The sequence below is a fragment of the Akebia trifoliata genome, chromosome 2, assembly GCF_017979445.1.
Source record: "Akebia trifoliata isolate Shusen 1 chromosome 2, ASM1797944v1, whole genome shotgun sequence".
In the NCBI taxonomy this organism is placed as follows: Eukaryota; Viridiplantae; Streptophyta; class Magnoliopsida; order Ranunculales; family Lardizabalaceae; genus Akebia; species Akebia trifoliata.
In genome coordinates, this window is record NC_141376.1 from 6,985,502 (window position 1) to 7,009,006 (window position 23,505).

At 33.2% G+C, this 23,505-nt stretch overlaps 1 protein-coding gene and 1 non-coding gene across 2 annotated transcripts; both read right to left on the reverse strand.

The window, feature by feature from the left end:
- Nucleotides 1–4,239: 4,239 nt before the first annotated feature.
- Nucleotides 4,240–5,873, reverse strand: LOC147409196 (heat stress transcription factor B-4-like). The gene is made up of 2 exons (XM_086459168.1): nucleotides 5,334–5,873; nucleotides 4,240–5,187 (listed from the first exon to the last, which is right to left on the reverse strand). The coding sequence occupies exons 1-2, from the start codon at nucleotides 5,580–5,582 to the stop codon at nucleotides 4,384–4,386; spliced, it is 1,053 nt and encodes a 350-aa protein (XP_086315294.1). The 5' UTR covers nucleotides 5,583–5,873; the 3' UTR covers nucleotides 4,240–4,383.
- An 11,937-nt stretch (nucleotides 5,874–17,810) lies between these two features.
- Nucleotides 17,811–17,918, reverse strand: LOC147409197 (U6 spliceosomal RNA). Its single transcript, XR_015175710.1, has one exon. It is a non-coding gene; the product is annotated as a U6 spliceosomal RNA (small nuclear RNA).
- Between the last annotated feature and the right edge of the window lie 5,587 nt (nucleotides 17,919–23,505).

A 23,505-nucleotide genomic window follows, 5' to 3' on the forward strand; every position in this document is an offset into this window, starting at 1 on the left:
TAGAAAAGATTTAAGAAAGAAGAATAAGTCATTTTTAAGGATTTTTTTTCAAATATTTTAAGATATATGTAAAAAATTAGGGATTTTTTTACTTTTTTTTTTTTCTTCTTAATTTTAGATGAAATTCAATCAAAAATGATTTTTTTGGGTTGAAATCATCTAAACAAGCCATTATCTCAAGTTTTTAGTCAATCTTTTTATGTATTTTAGTTGAAAAAAACTCAAAAATCGAAAATGGATGGATTTTATCAGGTCAAGTTCACCACTTTTATTTATTGTTGAACTAATAAAAAGTGATAGTTCGCCAATTATGAGGGACCATTAGAGAAAATTTACTAAATGCCCTATCTAGCTACTGTGCAAAACTCGGGGATTAATTAAAAAGAAATCCCTCCGTCAGAGTCCTTTAAGTAATTTTTCATAAATCAAAAGGACTTTTCTAACTTCAACCCACAACCACAGTTGAGGCTCTTGAATGATTGAGATTAGAGGAAAAACACAAATTTCTTGGAATTATACAATATCTTCAAGACAATTTTTTCGTGGGAATTCTTAACATATCAAATAGTCTGTTTGATAGATAATTTTTGAAGTCATTTTTCATTAATTTATATTATAAGAGAAGAGGAAGGTCTAAGGAAATGTAATCAATTTGAAAACATAAAACTATCTCAAATATTCATTAGCTGGTCATGAGCGAGTTATTTTTAAGTATTTTTTTCTACTAACTAGGTTAAAGTTAAACGCTTATTATCTTGTTATAAATATAATACCCATCAGGGGTTAGTTGAAATGGTAAAAGGCAATTGGATGTGCCGCTTAGGTCATGACTTCGAATCTTTATATGTCCCTCTCCAGAAATATAGTTACTTACCCATCATAACGTGACAGGGAGGGATGGTGTGTGAATATTGGTCTCACCAGAAGGTGGGGATGTACTCCTTGGGCTAACCAAAAAAAAAAGAAAAAGATATGGACCTATGGGGATGTCTACACCAAAGAGACCAAACTTATTAAAATTCAGATCATTCCAATGTTGGAAGCCTCATGAAAAATAATTGAAAATGAAATATCTGGGTCATCCACTAAAACTGTTCTTTTAAATCATAAACTAGTTTTTGGAGCCGATGATTAACATGTTGGGGCCAACACAAATGGATTGTCAAATTTGCTCTCTCAGTGGTCCCATAGACAGTGTATGAATCAAGTGTTGATTTTTATTTAAATATATTATGTTACCAATAATAGGGTTTCCTCGATTGTAAGAGCTTTTTTGGATAAAATAATAAGATTTTATATAAATTGTCAATGAGTAGGTAAACATGTAAAATAAATATAAATACTTTTTGTTTATATCATTACTTATAAGCATAAAAAAGTTTGTAAGGATAAGTTAGAGTAATTTTATATTATTATAAATATAAAATTAAGTTATCTTGTGGATGATAATAATGTTAATTAAGGTAATTTTGTAAAAAAAAATTTAGGATGGGGTTTCGAACCGTAGGTCTGACTAGCAATGACAGTATAACTGACCTCTTAGAACACTATATTTCTTCCAAATCCTCTGGTACCTACAATACCCCACAAACCACACATACCCAATGAGTGGCCAACCAGGGGACTTGAACTCAAGATCAGTAATTTTGTAGTTTAGCAAAGAATAATTAATCTGGATTTTTGTAATATATTTTTATTCTTGTTTTAGGGGGAGCTTGAACCATCATATCTTAATTTTCATAATTTCTAACAAAGAAAAACTAGTAAAAAAAATGGATATTGATTTGCTCTTACACACACACAGACATTGGTAGGATGGAGTGGATCCCATTAGTGTAGACCTTATACCATAGTATTGACTGGAGTTGATCATATATATAGCAGTTGTACTAAGATGGAGACACTTGATGGAGTCTCTCATAACACAAAATTTACATTGATTTGTGATTGGTAGAGGAAAAAGATAAGCATCAGATGCATGTAAATTTGGGTGTTATGGTAATTTAGCATAGACATATTACAGTGACTGCCTTTGAAATATTGACACTGAAAATTTTGATTATAAGTTGGTAATTACCTTTGTAGGATGCAATTATAAGTCATAAAATTCTTTGATTTAAAAAAAAAAAAATACTTCAAAAAATGACCATTCAATTAAACTGGCAAATTGAGGAATTATCAATTGATCATGGAATATGATAATATTTTTATCTTTCACCCACGAAATTTTATCTTGTTCTATATTCAAATATCAAAAAAAGATCCGATTTCTTGAGAGGTTAAAGATGATGGGTTTTGATAAGAAATCCATAAACATCATTTTGTATTCTCCTCAATAAAAAATAAAAAATAAAAATCAATAAGTTTTGGAAACTTTCCCAAATTTATGTGAATTAATCTAATTGATTGCCCTACGGAATATTTACTGAATCTGAATTTTGTTAATATGATTGTAATACATATGAACCGTGATAAAAGGACTCCCCCACATGGGATACTCAAAATACTTACCTGACGTGGGGTGTGTTAGAATCATTGATTCTCTTTCACTAGGATACACAACTGCACAGTTTATGGGGGTGGTGTATGGTTGGGTATCCCGAGGCATAAAGTCTATGGTTCTGGTGCGCTGACTTGTAGGTGAGTATGCCACGCAGGGGAGTCATTTTTAATCATTATTCAATATGTATTGAAAGTAATTAAAATACAAAACAGATCAATTGCCACTTTTGGTCAAAGCTTGTCAAGTCAAGATGTCAAGGACAGAACATATAATTTTTTTTACTCTAGGGAGGTATATCTAATATGTATATATTAACGAAGTAGATGAGAAAGAAAAAGTTAAAAGCTAGTAAAAAGAATTTGGTTTCAAAATTTCAAAACAGGCTCATAGCTCATAGCTCACAGCACCCACCTTCCCTAAAGCACCTTTACCGTTTGCGACCCTTTTGAGCCCATCGTCATCTTTCCCCTTCCATCGACTCGACTCGACTCGACTCGATGTTTTCTGCACTACACGTGCAATCTTCTAATCACGTGCTGCCAGAAAAAGACAAAGCCTAGGCCTAACGGGTATCGAAGGTGCGAAACTAGGGTTAGGGTTTTTTGCTTTTTCTTTTTGTAACAAAGGAAATGATTGCACGAATATAGTGAATATAATACTTCTATAAATTATATAATACTCCTCTAATCTTGTCTTTTACTTTTGGAAAATAACGAAGAAAAAGAAACAGTCAAGCAAGAAAAATACTTGGTCAAACTTACATATAAACCTCAAAAACTTCTTATAGAAGGATGTTGGATGGAGAGAGAGAGAGAGAGAGAGAGAGAGAAACAAAACTATAAAAGAGACAGATCTTTGAACAAAGGATGATAGGTTTATCCAACAGTCAAGAAGTTTCTCTCTCACCATATATATTTGTCTCCTATCTCTGAAAGAAACTTGGTTTGGAAGACAAGAAATGGTTGGAATAAGTGGAAGCAGAGAGAGAGAGAGAGATCCGAGACTGGGTTTTGAAGGTTTGATCGAATGCTTAAAGTAGGAAAAGGCAGAGGTTTTTCGTGATGAGAAGGAGAAGTAGAATGCTTGATAGAAACGTTTCAAAGTTCAAACCACAAACACACATATTTAGTCTGTCAGACATTTTACTGTCATCCATCAATAAAGTGAAGAATCTCTCTCTCTCTCTCTCTCTTCTCTCTATGCGCAGCTGACAGTCCATGGATTGGAAATAGCTAATAACCTTCATCATAGAACATGGTAGCCTTTAAATCTTAGTAAACCTTTTGGGGAAATATACAATAAATGATGATAACAATAATAGGATTTTGTGGGACTAATATCATTTGGGTGTCAGCTTAAATACACACTTTTCTAGATTAATTTTCTTTTCTCCAGACCAGACCTTCATGCAAGTATTTTGGTACCCTATAGCAGTATAGGTATGTGTACGTACACACCATTAATGAATGGAGTTAAACAAATAAAGCTGAGAAATAGTCAATGAGACCTCTGAACCTAAAACTTTCCTTCCTCAGCTTTTTCATTTACAACTTACTCTCTCTCTCCCTCTGATCAACATTAATGTTAACTGAAAAAGGCTAAGAAGAAGAAGAAGAAGAAGGAGGAGGAGGAGGAGAAGAAGAAGAAATCAGACAATCAGAGTGCAATAAATTAATACTACTAAGAAAGTAAGAAAAACCCGGAAGAGAAAAGATTGCGTAAAAGATTTAAAAGTTTAAAACTTGTTTTGTTCTTATATACACACCACACACACACACACACACACACACACACACACACTTACACACACAACAATCAATGAAGAAAAGAAACAAGATGAAATACTAAGCTTAGATCCTTGAATGGATGTTTTAATAGAGCTAACATTGAGAAGGAGGCATAAGATTCAACCCTAGATCATCTTTACTCAACATTAACCGAGCTTTGTTGGTCTCCATATTCGATGGATGAGATGTAGGTTCCGGGTGCAATCTCTTCTTGGAGTGGAGAGACACCCCAAACAGCTTTGCTCGACTGTTATTGTTGTTGTTGGGTTCTTCCATCATAGGTGTAGAACAGCAAGCAGTAGTAGAGTTCAAACTCAAAGAGTTGTTGAAATGCTGATGAGCTTGCTTTGGTTGAGACTGATAAAACCCTAAAAACTGGTTTAGTGGCTTTTGCATAGTTGTTTGTGGGATTGGTGTAGATGGGTTATTAACCACAAGCGAAGAAGGATAAGAATTGCTGGGACTAACAGGCTTCACATGGTTCTGCACAAAGTAGATTATATCGTTGTAAAGCTTTCTCATATGTGCAAGTTCAGACATAAGCATTGAGTTGCTCCTACGGAGTCTCTCATTATCTTCTGATAACGCCGTTATTGAGCTGTTACAGACACTACCACTACCACTACCATAACCTCTTGGAGAAGATAACGGTGGTGAGTCTGACCAATTGGCCTGCTCATCCGAGTCTGATGGAGAAATACTAACTCGGTTGGTGAATGGAAGGAAACCCGATGCAGCACTGGAAACTGGGAAATGAGGATGGTGGTGGTGGTGATTAATGGAGACTTGGGGTTGAGTTGTTTTTCTTCGATGAATCTCACACAACAAATGCTTCTCTCCCCTTTTGAAGAAATCGTTCGCGAACTCCCATCTATCTGGAACTATCTTCCTGAAACCCTATTTTTTCCCCCAAAAAAACAAAAAAAAGAAAAACCCAGTAAACAAAAGTATAAATTTTTACAATTTATGTTGTTCTATAGAGAGAGAGAGAGAGAGAGAGAGAGAGAGAGAGAGAGAGAGAGAGAGAGAGAGAGAGAGTATACGTAGGTGTTGAGCTGCCTGACAAAGCTGGAGAAGTTGTTGTGCTTGAAATAGTTGGGGAGGAGATCACGAGCGAATTCAGGAGGACGCCAGACGACGAAGGTGGAGTCATCCTCTCCCCAAGAGACGATGTGATCAGTGGTAGGATCATCGACGAGTTGGTAGGTTTTGGTGAGGAATGGAGCTGGAACTGATTTATGGGAATCCAGAGAGAGTAATATACCTTCGCAGTTGTCAAGCACAAGTGCCATTGAAGCCTCCTCCTACTGTATTGTTAATTTGTTAGAGTTGAGAAGAAGCTTTGAGGAGAGAAAAACTGTGAGATTCAGTAGAGAGAAAAAGTGAGAAGTGAGAAGTGAGAGGGGGGAGTGTTGTGTGGAGATGAGAAGAGAAGAGATTGTGAAAAAAAAACTATTAAAAAAAAAAAATGTGTAAAGAAATGTAGAGCGAAGGAGAGAGAGGGAGAGGGTGTAGGGCCGTGTTAATGTATGAGTTTCCTAATGGTTTAAACTTCCTCGGTATTGTAGAGACGAGAATATGTGTCTGTCTGTCTAAGTCTGTGAAATAGGGGAAATTCAAGACAACCCCGTGACTCTGTCTCTCTCCTCTGACTGCCTCCCGCGCACACCCACTTAAATTTGTAAAATATTTTAGTATCTCCCCTCTTTGATCCAGTATAGAAGAAAATAATTAAATTAACAGTGTTTTTGAGATACTATTTTAACATTTTGGGCAAAGCGATTAGAACTGTGAAAATTATATTTAAACAGTAAAAAAACATTTTGGAGAACAGTTTCTTTTAAGATTTTAATAATTTTTGTTTGTACAAATTTCAGTGCTACATTTGTATCTATCATTCTCCATGGGATGCTTTGGGGGGCCTTCAAATGTATTTCGACGATTAAATTAGTTAAAATTTTAGAAGATTAATTAAGAATTCAAAGAGAAAAAGATTATATACATTTACCTTCGATATATCATCGTATTTAAAGTTAAGATGTCTGATTATATCTCAAGTAATTTGATTTGATAGAGATATGAATAGGTGGCTCTGTCCATTTTGCAAGCAAGATTAGTTGGATTAACCCACTTTTCTGTAGGTTATATATATATATACATATTCACTTATGCAGCTTTCTTGATTGTCTCTACATTAGGCAAATTTGGTTAATTAATTTTTTTATGTGCTATGTTGTATTAGCAACAATCTCATTTGGTTTGACGTTATTCAATCCATATTTCGAGAAAAAGACATCTATTATTTTTCATTCCCATTCCCATAAGAATGAATATTGTGTTTTGCATTTCAAAGAGGCATAAATACAACATATATAAGATAACTTTCATTTTGAGTGTTATTTGGTGTTTTCATATGATATCCGTGATTCCTTTTGATTTGTAATCCAATACACAAATCAATTGATTTTGTTATGCTAGCTATCTCTATGAGGTATCAATGATTTTCATATAAGATAGTGAAATGACGTCTTGATCAATTATATATCAAGACCTCTGACGTAAATTTATGCATCGTGAGTTCATCTCAAAAACTAACATATGGTCATATGAAAACATTTTAGCATCTCACTAAGTCTATCGTTCTCACACTTTAATGATGTGGATAGACATTCTAAGAATTCTTTGCACGTCCTAGTTAGTTTTCCTTACTTTGACATATTAATTATTTTTTCAGTTAACTTCCTTATTAGAATGATGTTTGTTATTAGGCCATGTCAAGTCAACCATTTTGTTAGAACAAGACCGTAGAGAAGATTCTTTCCATACTCTCTTGTGTATGTCATGCTTGTGTCGATATTTACTTCTTTTGCCTGTCATAACATGGTAAGTATGTCAAGACTAGATCACGACCACTGATGTTGTTATCACGTGCGTATCATTCATCCTCCCATAATTTTATAAAGTATTTTGAATTTTTTGACCATGAATTAAAAGGTATAAATATTTTGATCCAAATAAATATATTTTAGTTACATTTAAAGAGCTATTGTCATCCCAACTATTGTTAATGTCTCCTCAAGACTACTAATTCTTTGTTGAATTACATATGAATTGGAGTGGCATCAACAAAAGTTGGTGCGGCAATATAATCTCTCTACTTTTTATTTAACTTTCTATGCTGACATGATTAGACAATATGAATTTGCTCACCCATCCTTATAGACACTAAAATAATAAAACATGATCAGCTGATTGGAAGTCTCAACCATTTGTCTTTTCTTGTTCTTTTACTTGACTTGTTAATGTCTGTGAACTTTCAATTTCTTTCTCTTATTACTTAAAAGTTTCTTGTACGATCATCCCCAATGGCCTTTTGTAACGTTTTAAAAATTGAACTGAGGTTTGAACCGATATTTGTCAAATTGGTTGGACCGGGTTCGACGAGGGACCAATTTGGTCCAACCAACTTGTATTATATTATTTTAATATTTTAATGTGCAGAACTAAGAAAATGCTGTATTTTGAATCAAATCTAACTTGATCCTCTCATCCTTACACAAAGGTAGGTGAGAATGTGAGATAAATATTATCCAAGTGGTTTTAATAAATAAAAAAAAAATGTTTTATTTAGTTCGGTTAAGTTCTTATTGCAGCAAAGCTTGGACGCTTCAAACCTGTACTCCAGTGATATATTGACACGTGACACGAAAAAACAGTTATATATAAAATTAAATAGTATTTTTTTCATTTTTTTAAAAAAGACAGATAGAAAAGAACATGTTACCAAGGTCTTCGGTTTACTGTACACATGTGGTGTTGTGATTCACATAAAGCCTGCTCCAATGAACTTTTGCCACGTGTGTGTTAGAAACCTCAGAACCTGAGCAACTGGTTTTTCTACCTTTCTTTTCCTCACATGGTATCTATGATGGTAGAAAATTTATTTTATTAGTAAGAAAATAGATTTTCTCTTTAAACGTTTGAGTGCTTTAAGAAAAATGAAAAAATGATTTTATGATGCTCCCCTCAAACATACAGCCTCGTCATATAACAATAGATCGTTTGTCTCGAGATATGTAAAATTTAAAAAAATATATATATATATATATCCCAAGACATATGATCTACAATTCTATGATGAGAGCGTAGGTTAGAAGGGGGCATTAGATTATCACGACTCTAGAAAAATATTATAAAGAAAATTGATTTTTACTTAATCACAAAATCAAATACATTTTCATGGAAAAAAAAATAATTTATCATTTTTCAAGAGAGTTTCTATTGTTACTCCAATGATCGACTTAAGAATTAGAGTGGTATTAGAAAAAGAAAATCATAATTTACTCTTTTTTTATACCACGTGTCATTATCTTATTTTGGTTGGACAATTTAAGCATCCAACTATGTTCGAGAAACATTTTTTTTTTTTGAAGTCCCCACAGCATTCATGACTTACCCACTTCGGATCACCCATCATTTTTAACTTGAAGATATATACAACAATGATACATAGAACTTCGTGATGTGATTTAAAGCCTGCAGTGACGACATTTCCGTTCTTCTTCTTCTTCTTTTTTCTTCTTCTTCTCTCCTCATATATTCCAAACTTCAATATCTTATATGCTCTCCATCCCCTCAACTTTACTGACTATTACAGCTTTACCTCTCTGACTGAGCACTCTTCATCACTGCTAGGCTCTGACTCGGTTTGACTCATCTGTTGACGTGGCTTAGATGACTCGTTGAATTATTGAGCCTAAAAGTGTCTTGGATAACTGAAAAAGAAACAATATATTCAGGTCATTTTTTTTCTTTTTTTTTTTAATACTTCGAATTGACGAAAATGCCCATTACTTAAAAGGTAAAAGTCATCTTGTCATGCATGGCATTTTGGTCTACTCTCACTTAAAGCCATTATGTCTTCAATAAGTGAGATATTGGGGTGTAGGGACATAAGATCTCAAAGTGAAATAAGAGGAAAATGATGACTAATTATTTCCCAAAGATACACCTAAGTGATTATCTTTATCATGTCATGATCATATCCATAGTTTAAAAATTCAGTGAGTTACCCTTGAAACTCGGCCAGTAGATAAAATTGAATGAAATTTATGACACTCCACATATATACAAGACTCGTAATAATCTGACGCCCCCACATGACATACTTTCTTGACATGACATGTGCTAGAATCATAAATTTTATGCCTCGGGATATATATTCTCATAAATATGTGCAATTGTATATCGTGAAGGAAAAAGACCTATGATTTTAGCATATGCCACATCAAGAGAGTATTTTGAGTATGCCACATGGGGAAATCAAAAAATCATTACTTTATATATATAAAGAGTCATGATAATATGACTCTCCCACGTGACATATTCAAAATACTATCTTAACGTAACATGTGCTTGAATCATAGATTATATGTCCTGAGATACACATTTGCATAAAATCTATGGGAATGTGTAGATGTGTCATCATGAGACAAAATCTATGATTCTAACACATGCCACATCAGAGGAATTTTTTGAGTATGCCTTTTGGGTGAGTCAGAAATTCATTACCCATATATAAGTCCCAAAAAGGCTGGATTTATTTTCACTTGAAAACTCAATGAGTCCATTAAATCCGCAGGACCATGTACTGTATTATGTACAATAATTTTAAAAATAATAAATAAATACACATATGAAAAAGGTTTCATGGACTGGACGGACCATGTAAAGTCTGGACTCAGGTCTTCATTTGGAATATGTGGACTGTCATGTGGGCCCAAATGATATCTGAGTCTCATGGTCTAGAATCTAGATTAGATTTTAAAAAGATAGAGAAAAATATCTTTATTTTATCTCATCAAAGGCTTTGAAAAAAAAAAAGGGGATGGCTATTAAACTTTCAAATTTAAAAAGCCAAATTCAACTATGAAAAAAGCTTTTTATTTTTTAGAATTCTTAATATTTGATGCTCTACATGGAGCGTCCCATAATCTTTTTTGGATGCCACATTGAAATAAAATGTCTCTTTTAAAATGCGTCAGCTACTCTAGTTTAACAATGGTTCATAGAGCAAACAATACAATTTGATGCACTTCAACATAGTAAAACTCTAATGTTTTTTTGTTTCGTTCTGTTTGGGTAAGTTGGACTTACGACCTCAGAGTTGCTTTGCAATGTGTCAAACCAACTGAGTTGACTCAATTCCATGGAAATCAGACTTCTACAAAATCATGAAAGGAGAATGAGAAAAAACCATACTTGTACGGCTAGCTATGAATGGAAATCAGGTAGGATACAGGACTGGGAAATCAGGTAAGTGATAGTGCACCCTCGTGGGTGGCCAAGAATTAATGCCCAAACTGGATATCAAACTCACAACCTACAGACATTAACCACTTATCGCTCTGAACTTGCCATTGAGCCAACCCCTGGATTTAAATTACATTGTTACTCAATTGAATTGTGGATTAACTCCAACATTGAAGTGTACCTCAAACTCGGCCGAACATCCTTAAAAAACTATTCAAAGGTGAGCCAGAATGTACTCAAGAAAACAACCCCACAATAACATTGATAATAACTATTTTAAAGCTTAAAAAAAAAAAGTTAAATTTACTCGTTTTTATTCATTAGAGATAAACCATCCTTATAAAATAAATCTCACCCAGTTAAGGTAACATGTTTCTAGAGAGAGAATAGAAAATGGAGGATGCATGTGGTGCTGTATTTAAATAAAATAAAAATAAAAATTGAACAATATTTGTCAGTTTCAAGTTCCAATATTCAACATTTGAACTACAGAAGAAAACCTTCTAAATCTTCCTTCTCCTTCTTTTCTCTTCGCCATCCCCACCCCTACTGCAAATCTACACAGGTGCAGCGGCTGACACGGAGACAGTAGAGTTGAATGTTGATGCGTTTTTATTTGTTTGTACCACACCTCGTGATCCTTGTTTTTTTATATATTACTGTACTCCTCACTACCCTTTTGAAACATACATGTACAGATATGGGTCATTAAGTATACATGTTTCCAATTGTACACCTCTCCTGTGAGCTAACATTAAATAAAATGTTGTACGGATCTTCTCTCATCCCCTACAACGCGCATCAGTAGATCAAAGTAAACCAAAATCACAATTATCCATTAGATTACTCTGACCACATATTTATTTCCTCAATTAATATGAGATCATACATTTGGAAGTTCAGAACAAGTAGACATCAATTTGATGACAAATAAAAAGAATAATGAAAATTTGAGTAGTTAGAGGTGGATTTACAGTACCCCAACAAGAATTTTCAAAATCTATGAAATAATAAACTATTATGATAGATATCAGTACCGGATTAAAAAAATCCATCACTATTACCCTCGTGAAAAAAATTTCACCCGTACTTATCCCCATATGGGCAAAATCCTGACTCCTCCCTGTAAGTAGTAAGAGCACATTTATGGGTGAAAGTAAAGTTGAGTAAGATGAACTGGGAACAATTCCAAGTAAAGATCCGTAAGTTATGGAGGTAGAAGATAGTCCCATCTTGGAAAAGTGGATACTAACGACCAATGATATATTTTGACATGATTACATGTTTGTTGAGTTCATATGCATAATAATTGAGTGATAAAATTTCAAAATCCATGAAATTTAGAGAGAAAAAAAAAAGGTGATTTTTTTAATAAATTTGAATTAAGTATGTGACAAAAGAGTAAATTTAGTGCGTACTAGGTGTGAAAAAAGTGTCAAAAATAAATATATGAAATAATTAAAGATATGTACAAGAGAATTGTAAGCCGACTCTTAAATATTTGGAACAAGACTTTCATTAGCAAAATGGTGATGAGAGATCACTTTCGTTACCTTAAATGTGGACACCTGTAAAGTGCTTTGTCTTTACAAAGTTAAATCATTGAGGCCATTTATAAAACTATAGTTATCACTTATAGATTACTTACGCCCTTTTTGAATCAAACATCTGAAACATTGTTAGTGTACCATGAGGACATGTTACTTAAGCCCCATATTGAAGAGTTTTGATAATATGACTTGCTAGCTGGCATCTTCAATCGACTCATTGACATGGATAAGTTTGGGAATCATAGATTTATACGTCTCAAGATACACATCTCCTTAAAAATATATTTTTTATGGGAAAGTGCAATTGTGTATTTTAAAACGTAAAGATCTATGATTTTCGAATTTGTCACATCAGTTAGTCGATTGAGTATGCCACTGACGAGTCATATAATCATGACTTCATATTGAATTATGTACCTATCCAAGGTCACTCTTAAGAAGAATTGATGACATATTAGACTTGGGTATTAGACTCGTACATTCACTATATGCCAATAGACCCTGTATCACGAGGGATGTGATTAACCATGATGACTCCAAAATGTCATTAATGTCTTTTTTATGTAAATCACCCATCAACAAGTCTTGCTCCAAATATTTGGGATTGAATTTCGTTCCTACATTCAACTCTTTTAAATCACTCATATTTGTATCATAATTGAGTAATTACGTTTCACACTATGCTCTGTTGTGGAATTACGCGCATTGTGGTTAAATAGCTTGGACAAGTTTTGAACATATTTATATACGATTAGTAAATAACGAAACTGATTACAAGAGAGAGTGAACCCACCACATTAAAATTTATATATATATATATAAAAAAATAAAGTCCATTTGATATAAAAAAAACTACTAAGTAACAATCAGAGAAAATTTTGGAGTTAATTATGTAGGCTTATACAAACAACTTATTTGTATAATTTTTCACATTAGCTAATCCTAATTTTGTACATGAGGCTGGTAGGACCCACATACTCTGGGGCAGAGCAGAGAGAGAGAGACGATATCCCACACAAGTTGTCAGCACCTTCACAGATCCTAAAGAGCCCTACCACCACCAAACAACAAAAAAAAAAAAAACTCTGAACACTGAGAGAGAGGAGCAAAGAAGATTCTGTTCTACTTTCTATAAAACGCACCTCCCATACCCCCCCACCCCTAACATCACTACCGCCAATGACTTTCAAATTAACTTTATAATAAAAATCCAAATGGAGTTTTCAAGGTAACACAGAGAAAGACAAGTTAAAACAGAGCAAATAGGAACGAAAAACAATTATAAAATTATAAAATAATCTCAGATTGATATTAAAATCCAAATATATCTTTCCAAAGGAATCAATCTCTCTCTCTCTCTCACTCTAATATTATTATTATTATTATTTTATTACAACCTACAAAGTTTCTTTCTTATGTCTCTTTCCCCCCACTCTCTTTTGTCTTTTCTCTAACCTTCCCCACTGGTCACTGCAGGGCGACAAAAACAACACATCTACACATATTATATCTTACCATTTCTTTCTTATTTAACATGTACACAAGGATTCCAAATATTTGATAGAACCCAAGGAAACAAAAATTTATTTACTAATGACACATACACCGTTCGTATGTGGCTGACGTGGCAAGGGTAAGTAACAGTAGATCTTTTTTCCTTGTGTATCCCAAAGAAAGAGATCAATGCTTCTATGCTTTACCACATCAGCTGCATACAGCTATTCAAATTTATAATCTTACCCTTATGAAATGCCAAGTGGCACTTATTTGGGTCCATATTGACACATGAATTTTGGCCCACCTCTTGGTGGACCCATACACAAAATATCAAGTTGATCAATGATTTGTAGCCGTTAGATCAAGATTATGAATCACCAATTAAGCTGATTTTTGATGTGTAGATCTACTTAGAGATAGTTTCCAACATGAAATTTGGATTTATTTTTCTCTCTTAAACATGTGTTGGACCTCTCTGCACGGTCGGTTTCTATCTTTGAAACAAAACAATTGATGGGTCACGAGGAAATTAAATGGCACTCTGATTATAATCAGTAGGACAACAGAGGAGTTTGTCTTTCTTGAAGATGAATAAGGGTACGCTTCTGGCACGTGCAATAGTGTGTGGATACTTAAATTTTTTATTTATTAATTAAGGTGCTGTTTGTTACTAATACAACCAAATCGTACTTCTTGTGCTTCTTTTGCTGAAAAGCGCTTTTGTGCAGTGGCTGGACAATTGTTTTTTTCAATTCTTGTGATTATGTGAAGTTTGATATTTTGCACTTCTTTCCAACTTTCTGTCATTGTGAAAATAAACCGTTATAAGTTGCAATTTTATGATTCCACTCATTAAATTTCAATAATTTCATGAGTCGTGATAATCGTACGCCCTTATATGACATATGCCCCCTTCACAGAATCGTAGATCATTTGCCTTGGATACGGAAACAGATTTATGATGTTGCATATCCTGAGGCAAAGTTTTATTTTATTTTTGTTATATTTCTATTATTTTTATATAAAATTATAACTTACATTATTTTTAGAGATATTTACAAAAAAAGTGTTCAACTTTTGATGAACTAACGATTTGGGTTCACTATTCATTTTAATTACCAAAATGTGAGTAATAACGAATATGGAGGTTTTTAAAGTGACAATTTCACTTTAAACATGTGAAATTGTCACTTTAAACCCGTAAATAGTCACTTCATTCTGATTTTTTTTTTTTTTAAGGAATCACATTTTGGTAATTAAAATGAACAGTGATCCAGAATCGTAAATAACTCATTTTCAGCTCACAAAATAGTAATTCACCCTTACTTTTATTAATGGACCACACAAAAAGTTTTTCAGAATTTAGTATCTTAGAAGATCCAAAAATATCAAATGGTGTTTCATTTTTTCATATAAGGGTATTTTTATAATTTTGATAATATTTAGCAGTTTGAAGTTAATTTTTAACAAATAATAATAATCACAACTTCTGCATACATCACAATACTTCTCAAGCATGGTTATCAAAACGTGCTTCAGTCGTAGAAACTAACAGCATTACCAAACAGTCCTTAGGTCCATAGTCAAGGACGCAAGTTCAATTTTTCTTAATTGAGGGCAAGTCATGTCAAATATGCCTAATTATGAGATAATTAAGGCAAAATCCCTTTTAAAAGAGTTTTTGATGATAGTATTTTGGATCGATCATAAAGAAAATCTCATTGACGATATTCTTGAATAAATATATTCATTTCCTTTATTATTGTTACCATCATTTTGGGATAAGGCTTTGATGAGGATGATAATTGTGTCCTAATATATATCTGGATCATGTTCAACACATCTCCACTTTAATATCTTAGCTGCTTCCCATGCATTAAAAAAGCCCTAATTGATTTAAAACTATGTAAATTCCCTAGTCTTCGGCTTGCAATCAAAGTTCAATCAACTTTATAAAGGTAAAAGAGATACCATAATCAGAGTTTAAAGCTTTCCCAATAATGCTCATATGTGCCAGCTTATCCATAAAAATAAAAAATAATATTCATCTATGCATACAACACCGAATGTGGGGCAATCTCTATCTGATTCCTCGAATCTAATCATCGATTCCAAAATTTCTATTAGGTGACTTTACAGGAGCCCATGATTAATCCATGTCCCCGTGCCTTTAATTTTTAAATTAGTTTAAAGTAAGAAGAAAAAAATAGAACTTCTAAAGAAATTTGATGATGATCTTTCCAATGATTTTCATTACTAAAAAAAAAAAAAAAAAATCATAAAATTGATATTTTTTCAATAAAATTCATATTAAATAGAATGTATTTTCTAAGTCCTAAGTTTCTATATTCAAATAACTATCAATTTGATGATTAGACAGAAATTAAATAACAACAAAGTCTTATCCTAAAAGTTTTGGGTTGGTTAAACGAATCTTATTCTTCCATTCCACTTCGTCGCTAGTCAAGTCTTCTATATAATGAAAATAAATCAATTAAATTTTTTTTTTACAATAATAGAGGACTTGGGTGCAAGCAAAAGTTATTTTTAAAGACATGAAAAAGCAGCTTCGAGAATCAACCATTGGTGGCAAAGGTCCAAATAAGAGTTTCTATACCTCTCCCTATATTGGAGTTGGTATGACCTATGGTTTTCCATCAATAATAAAAGTAAGCTAATTTTAACACACTTTTATAGATGCATTAAAAGGAGAGAACATCAAGAGAGGTCTTTTCTCCATAATCCTTCTTTCTTTCTTTCTTTCCTTCTTTTTTCTATCCATGCTTTCTTAAAGACACCCAATTCATGTCTACGTGAAGAGAAGACTTAATAGTATAAAGTAACTCCCAATGAAATGTGAGGCTTTACACCAATGAGATGGAAGTGGCCCCAACCGATGGAACGTTTACGACCATCCGATTCAAATAGTTGTTGGGTATGGCCCATCAATCACCAATCTTTTCTTTTTGGTTTTGGTTGACAGCTAAACTGATACAAACATATTAATTGTATGGAAGAGCTAAACATGATTAAGCAAAAAAGTGAGGTGGCCTAATGTCAACAAAGATAAGGAAAGCAAAGCAAAGAAAAGAGAGAGAATTGTGATTTGTATATTCATTATGTGTTAAGGGGAAACACAAAGGCTGTTGGATCACATGCACATCACCTTCTTTTCGTCTTCTCATTCTCTTCTTTTGATGTTGTGCCCAATAACGTTAAAGAAAAGTGTGCAGAGAGAGAGTGAGAGAAGGAAGGGGGAATGGTCCCACCATTCAAGGCTGCTGTTCCTCAATCCAAGGGATTCTGTGGAGATGAAACTAAGCTTTGGGCCCACCCATCATCCATACCATCATTCCATGCATATTTATGAGACCCCACGTCCAATTCTTCCAAATGAGTTTTTAAAAGCATAATTCAGATATTCTGTGAAAGAGTATTATTAATGAACTATTTGATTCTTTTTTTTTTATTTCTGTAAGATATTTCTACCAACACATGGACCAAATCGATTAGAAAATAGTCACTAAATTAACCTTTTGGAAACTAAGCTTTGCTATAATACATTAAGGATGGGCTTAGACCCATAGCTCAGTTGGTTTGACACATTGCAAAACAACTTTGAGATCGTGGGTTCAAGTCCAGCTTACCCATAATAAAAAAAAGATGATACGTTATGGACTAACAAAATCAAGATATACATATACTAATAGACGACCTAACCAATGGACCTATCCTTCAAAGGATTAGTGTTCTTATGTGGATATACACATTGCCATGGTCTTGAAAATTATCCGAGACAGATGAATCACTCAAGTTATTACGATATTATTTGTGAACGAGACAAGACATCATTACCGTCATTACTTCTTTTTTATGTCAAGAGATCTTTAAAAAAAATGACTCGTCCAAGTCATCTCGTTATCTTTTTGTGAACGAGACAAAACAGGAAATGGAGATTGAAAACCATGGGCATTACCACAACCTACAAATTTAAGAGAGCTATTTTGTGGTGTATGATCTCATTCATAGTTTGTGTGGCTATTTGAAATAGTTTGAAAGGGGAGAAATATTTTCTTTTTGATGGGCAAGTTGGGCTTATGTGAACCGAGCCATCTGGGTCCAACCCCTATCGTGTAGAACTCATTCAGATTAAAAATTAAAATAAAATTGGACCATTTCTTGTTTCGTTCTTGTCAATTTTTTGTGCAGGGGCCATGTTAATAATCTTCTTTGTATCGTTCTAATTTTAGTAAATGTCTGCCCAGAGACTGCATAGAAAAGAAACTAGAGAGCATTTGATCAAAAAGAATTTTCGGTGCACAATTTTGTCCTCTTTGTCAAAGTCCTCATCCATACTTGGCCCAAGCACTTCAAGGAATTCCAAGACCTAATTCTTCAATTTTGTTTTTAGATTGGAAATGGGTATAATGTAATTATTTGAGAGTGCTTATGTTGACATTTCTTTATTCTTGTTTCCTTAGTTTAATCTTATATGTTCATATAGGTCTTCTCAAATCCATAAATTACTAGAGGATCATCACTCCATAATAACTCAACTCACAATTTTGAATCTTATATAAGAAGGTTCCTCAATCTAGTAGCAAGTCTCCAGCCCTTGACTAAAGTTACCTCATATTTATAAAGAACCCTAATTTTATATTGGGGACATAATAACTTTTACATATTTTATAGCTAAAAACCAAGTCCTTGAGCCAACTCTTTCAAGTGTAAATAACACTTTTAGCTATTTTCTTTTCAAAATAAGCTAATAACTTTTTTTTCTTCTCTTAAATCTATTTTGTAATGGCCATGTAAGTAAAGGCAAAGTAATCTTTTAAGAATATCGAAAAAGCGTCTTCGATAGAGAAAAGCCCTGGTCCTTCTTATTTTCTCTCTTTTAAATTTCAATAGTTTACCTATATGTAATTCTTCCTTTTTCTATGAAGGTCTTTAAAAAAAAAAAAAAACTCATAACATTTATTCTGTAGTGAAATTGGATTCATTAGAAACTTTAATGATATCCATTATTAACTAATTATAAACTTTATGAACATTCTAATATCAAATTCTTAGACCCCTCCTAGTAAATTGATTTACCAATTATTATGACTGAGAATAAGTTTTGTTGTGAACATGTAGAATAATTTTTGAGCAAGTGTAAATGAATTGAACATGATAGAGATATGGATGTTGAGATGAATGCATGGAAAGTCTAGAAAAGATAAAATTAGCAACAAATGTATTTGACGGAAAAAAGTAAGAATAACTCCAATAGTTGAAAAACTAAGAGAAAGTTACTGACATGATTTGGGCTTGGTCAACAAGGTTGATTATGACCACAATTAGAAGAATTATTCAAGTTGAAGTTCTTAAAAAAATGATAGGAAGACTTCAGAGAACTTTGATGGAGACAGTGCGAGTAGATATGAACTCCTATCAATGATGGGAGAACATGGACTATGTTTGGAAAAGATTTTAAATTTTGCACTATTTCTTCAATCAAAAGTTTATATCAATCACATATGTTCCTACTATAACATTATTCGATGCACATGTATATACAGTATTTATGCATGCTTGCACTCACAGAGTTGAGACACAAAAAGATTTTACCAAAAAAGAGAGGAAAAAAACATTAATGCGAATTTAGCCGACCCCAAAATTTGGATAAAGTGCAGACAATGATAATGATGAAAATGGTGAAAACCTTACCAACAAAAAAAGGGAAAATTTTTTGAAAAGTTTTTATCGCCAAATGATAACAAAGATGTGGATAATGGAGCAGAGAGTGATTGCCATGTAAATGAAATCATTTAGAATCCAAGCATAATCCATGAGCCGTACATCGTCTATTGATGAAAAGGAGGCAACAGAACAAAGTGGGGGGGAAGAAGTGGGAGAGACCCCACAAGAAAAGCTATATTACAGATAATAAGGAAGCTGTGGATGATTGAAGTGATTCTATTAGTGAGTGTTGTGATCTTTGAAAAAGGGGTGGAGGAAAGGCAAGGCCATGTGAAGATGGGTTTATTCTTGGAACCAAATTAATGCATTTTCTCTTTGTGGGGGCCTTGGTTTGTTGCATTTGTTTTACATCCACAAGACTACAAGGACAAGGTCTAAGGTTCTAGGACTGGTAGAGGAGAAGAGATAGATGAGGATCTTGATATTCCCTTTTTATTGTATTCTCTCGTCCAATTCTCTCTGCAAGATTGAGAAAGTTGACAATGGATATCCAATTTTAATTGATACCCAATTGGAATGGAATCAAAGATGATTATTTGAGTTCTAGATTTGTATCATTTAGTGTGAGATTCGAAATCTTGTTCATGTACAATTGACTTTAGCTATCTCTATCTGTGTGTATAGGATTTTTCCATCAATTTGATACGTCGAGATGTTTAGAACAATCAATCCAACTTATTTACTACTCAAATGCACCAGTGTGGTATTTGCTAAAGAAATTTTAATGTCCAAGTCAGATTCATTCCTAATCTTTTACCAAAATCACATAAAAAGTAAAAAATTACCTTCTTTAATATAGGATCTCCCCCTCCCTCTCTCTTTTCAGAACTTTTTCTAATTTGTTTCTATAAACATTGACGCATTCATATTACTTCTTTGATTTTTGATGATTGTGACCGTCATCCTTTTCAAGATTCTAGTCATTGATCATGCATCAACGCGATATTCCCATCAATTCTACCTTTTTAACTTTTGATTCTGAAATCACGACCTCCTGTGATAAGGAACTTCTCAGGTACCATAATGCATGTCTCCAAGCAATCTGGAAATGAGTATCACCTCTCTCTCTCTCTATTGGGAATCTTGAGGCAATCATGGAAATAATAAGGAGTTGCATTTTCCACACACATACACACACGAGGGAATGCTTACATTCAAGACCTCTTGGGATGTTTGCATTCTCCACAACTTGGGACTTTTCAAAATGTTTTTAGCATTTTTATCTTTTAATACAAAAAGGAAAGAGGTATTTTAACACACATTCTAATGGTATTGTGGTATTTATCATAATTTTCGATGAAATTTTAGTCTTTGTTTGATAAATGCTTTTTCAAGAATTTCATTGAGATTTAACATCATTTCATAAATAATATCAAAGTAACTTTTTAACTCTTTTTTTTTTTGTAGTAAAAGATAAAATGCTAAGGGTATTTCTCGAACACACTTTCCTTAGTAAGATTTTAAGCCTTCTAAGGATCCTTTTGCCCAAGATGGGTTACCTCATTGGCAATCCAACACAACCACCCTCTACATTCCATGGCAAAAGTCAGATTAAAAAAAATCTTTTGAATTTATTCCAAGGTTCTGGAAATGGATGGTTACCGAACTTCCTCCTAACTCTCAAATTTAAATTTTAAATTTGACACTAAAAAGTAACCTTTTTTGAGTTTTTTTTTTTTCTTTCAAAGTACATAGAATTTTGTCCTCTACAACCCTGAAACATTGGATCATGGTTTTGAATGCCATGAGTTGAGTCCAAGGACTCTTACTTAGTAAGGATGGTCAGACTCTTTCTTGAAAGAATCATGCTAGAGTGATTGACATTGCTTTAACTAATGAAAGGCATCTAGTCATTTTAGCATTTTCCTTAGTGAAATTCATTCATCAGTGAAATTCAAAGTTGTGGAGAATGTTAATGACCTAAAAGGATAAATATGTATTTACATGAATTTGACACGCCTTATGCAATAATTGATGTTGCGGATGTGGGTACACAATTACGACCCAACTATTAACAACCCTGTGACTTGAATGAAATTCAAACCTCTTCTCCTAATTTCCAGTGGAGTACCAGCTTGCCTTACTAACTGGATCAGCATTGCTACCTGGATCAGAGGTGGTTGGTTCATAATCTAGAATTCGATTCTGGCCCTAATTCAGTTCCAGAACCAATATTTGGTTATATTTTCTGCATTATCAGAATCAGAAGGAAAAAAAAAAAAAAACAAGGCCAGGCTGCAGTGGTATTTTTTAACCACGTGAAATGTAAATGACATTTTTTATTTATTGGAACCGAGGTATTCAAATCTCTTATAGCACCCAACTAATCCTCGGGGCTCGTGCAATCCCCACCACACACCAGGTAAGTTATGGATCTAATCCTCCACAAAAAGTAAGAAATTCTGCATATTTTGACCAATTCAAGGTGAAAAATAGGGTTGCTCCCTTGGCAAAACTGGGATAAAGTTGAGCCAAAAGATGGATGGATAAAAAAACTGAAATAGTTATATTGCTGTTCTTTATCATATATTTTTAATTATAAAAATAAAATAAAAATAAAAAAAGGTTAATTGTTAAGAATTAATGCCAGTAGCATTCATGAGCTAGGACTGCCTATGACAATTTATGGTCACAAGCAATCTCTAGGGCTCTAGATCAATGATAGACACACCAACCAGGCTAAATAGCAGGTACAAATCAATTAACCACAAACTTGATCACCAGGCAACCAAGCCCAAAAGTATCTCTTGCTCTGAGAAATGAGTTGCCATGATCAAATAATAGACTTTAAATTGCTCATATCAATACCTAAGAAATAAATATCACAAAATTAGAGATGACATGAGGAAGCAAGGAGGCATAGGGCTCACAAAAATTTGAAACCTAACAAACAGCATCCTAAATCTGATTAATCTAAAGTTCCTATCTCCTGGCATAGATAGGTTTACCGACACTTATCTCAATGCCTATGATCAAGTTAAGATGCATTGAAGAAATCACCAACATTGACTGAGTAAACTTGATCCAATCTTTGACCGAGTAAACTTGATCCAATCTTTGACCGGTCCACAATACTTGGTTCAACTTCTCTTAGAGCTCTTTCTTTTATTGAGTTCTATTTTTTAAGTTGCCTAAGTTTTCTTAGTTAGTTTCTAATTTATTTTATGTTTTTATTCTTCTCTAAATTAATTTTTATTCTTCTGGTTATAATTAGAAGTGCTTTTAGATGTCCAAATTGGGCCCTAATAGAATTAGAAGGTTAGTAAGATATTATAGCTAGATTAAAAAGTTACTTTTTAGTATTTTAAAATATTTCTAATTTGTTGTGGAGAGTTATTTATATAAGGAGCTCCAATAAACAAATTCAACAACCAGTTTTTTGGAGATTGATTAATAAAAGAAAAAGAAAAGACTTTTTCTCCCCTTTCTTTGTTTTTTCTGAGCAAAAGAACCTGATATTGGTTATTACTTTTAGTGTTTGCGATTGATTCCCATCAATCTCAAACCTAGATTGAAGTTTCTACTATGTTTTGCTCGACATAGAGATTCTTCATTACGCCTAGTTCTTGGGATTTCACCCTAGAACCTTATTTTTAACCTAAACTCTAGATTTGTGTGTCTTACCCTACATCATCTCCTATGTTAACTAGACGCATGGCACAATTGCCAACCGTCAAGATGTGACAGGTGATTCGTGTGCCAAACACAATTTTAGAGATCATGCTTACATGAGCCCCAATTACTTTCTTCAAAATAGAGAAAGCACAATATAAGATGACAAGGATTAAGATATGGATATTGTTTGAAATGAATTATGTAATAACGGAACATAACTAAACATATCTTATAGAGGTGATTAAAAACCTACTTAACAAAAAGATGAAAAGATAAACTATGTTTGTCAATCTAACATAAATTACTCGATATCATAACGAGTTTATGAGGATCCAAGTGTATTTATTTATAAATTGCAGTACTTAGTGATACTTTGATAGTGTTTCCTTAATGGACACTCAATCCTACCTCATCCTATTAAGGCACTTTGATGATATCACATTAAATTTTTTATACAAATCTACAAGTGTTGTGCTATGTTGAGGAACATCCAAAT

Coding starts and splice junctions, on each gene's coding strand:
- LOC147409196 (XM_086459168.1), bottom strand. CDS start 5,582: ATGGCACTTGTGCTTGACAACTGCGAAGGTATATTACTCTCTCTGGAT. Junction 5,188..5,333: donor TCAGGCAGCTCAACACCTAC/GTATACTCTCTC, acceptor GGGAAAAAATAG/GGTTTCAGGAAGATAGTTCC.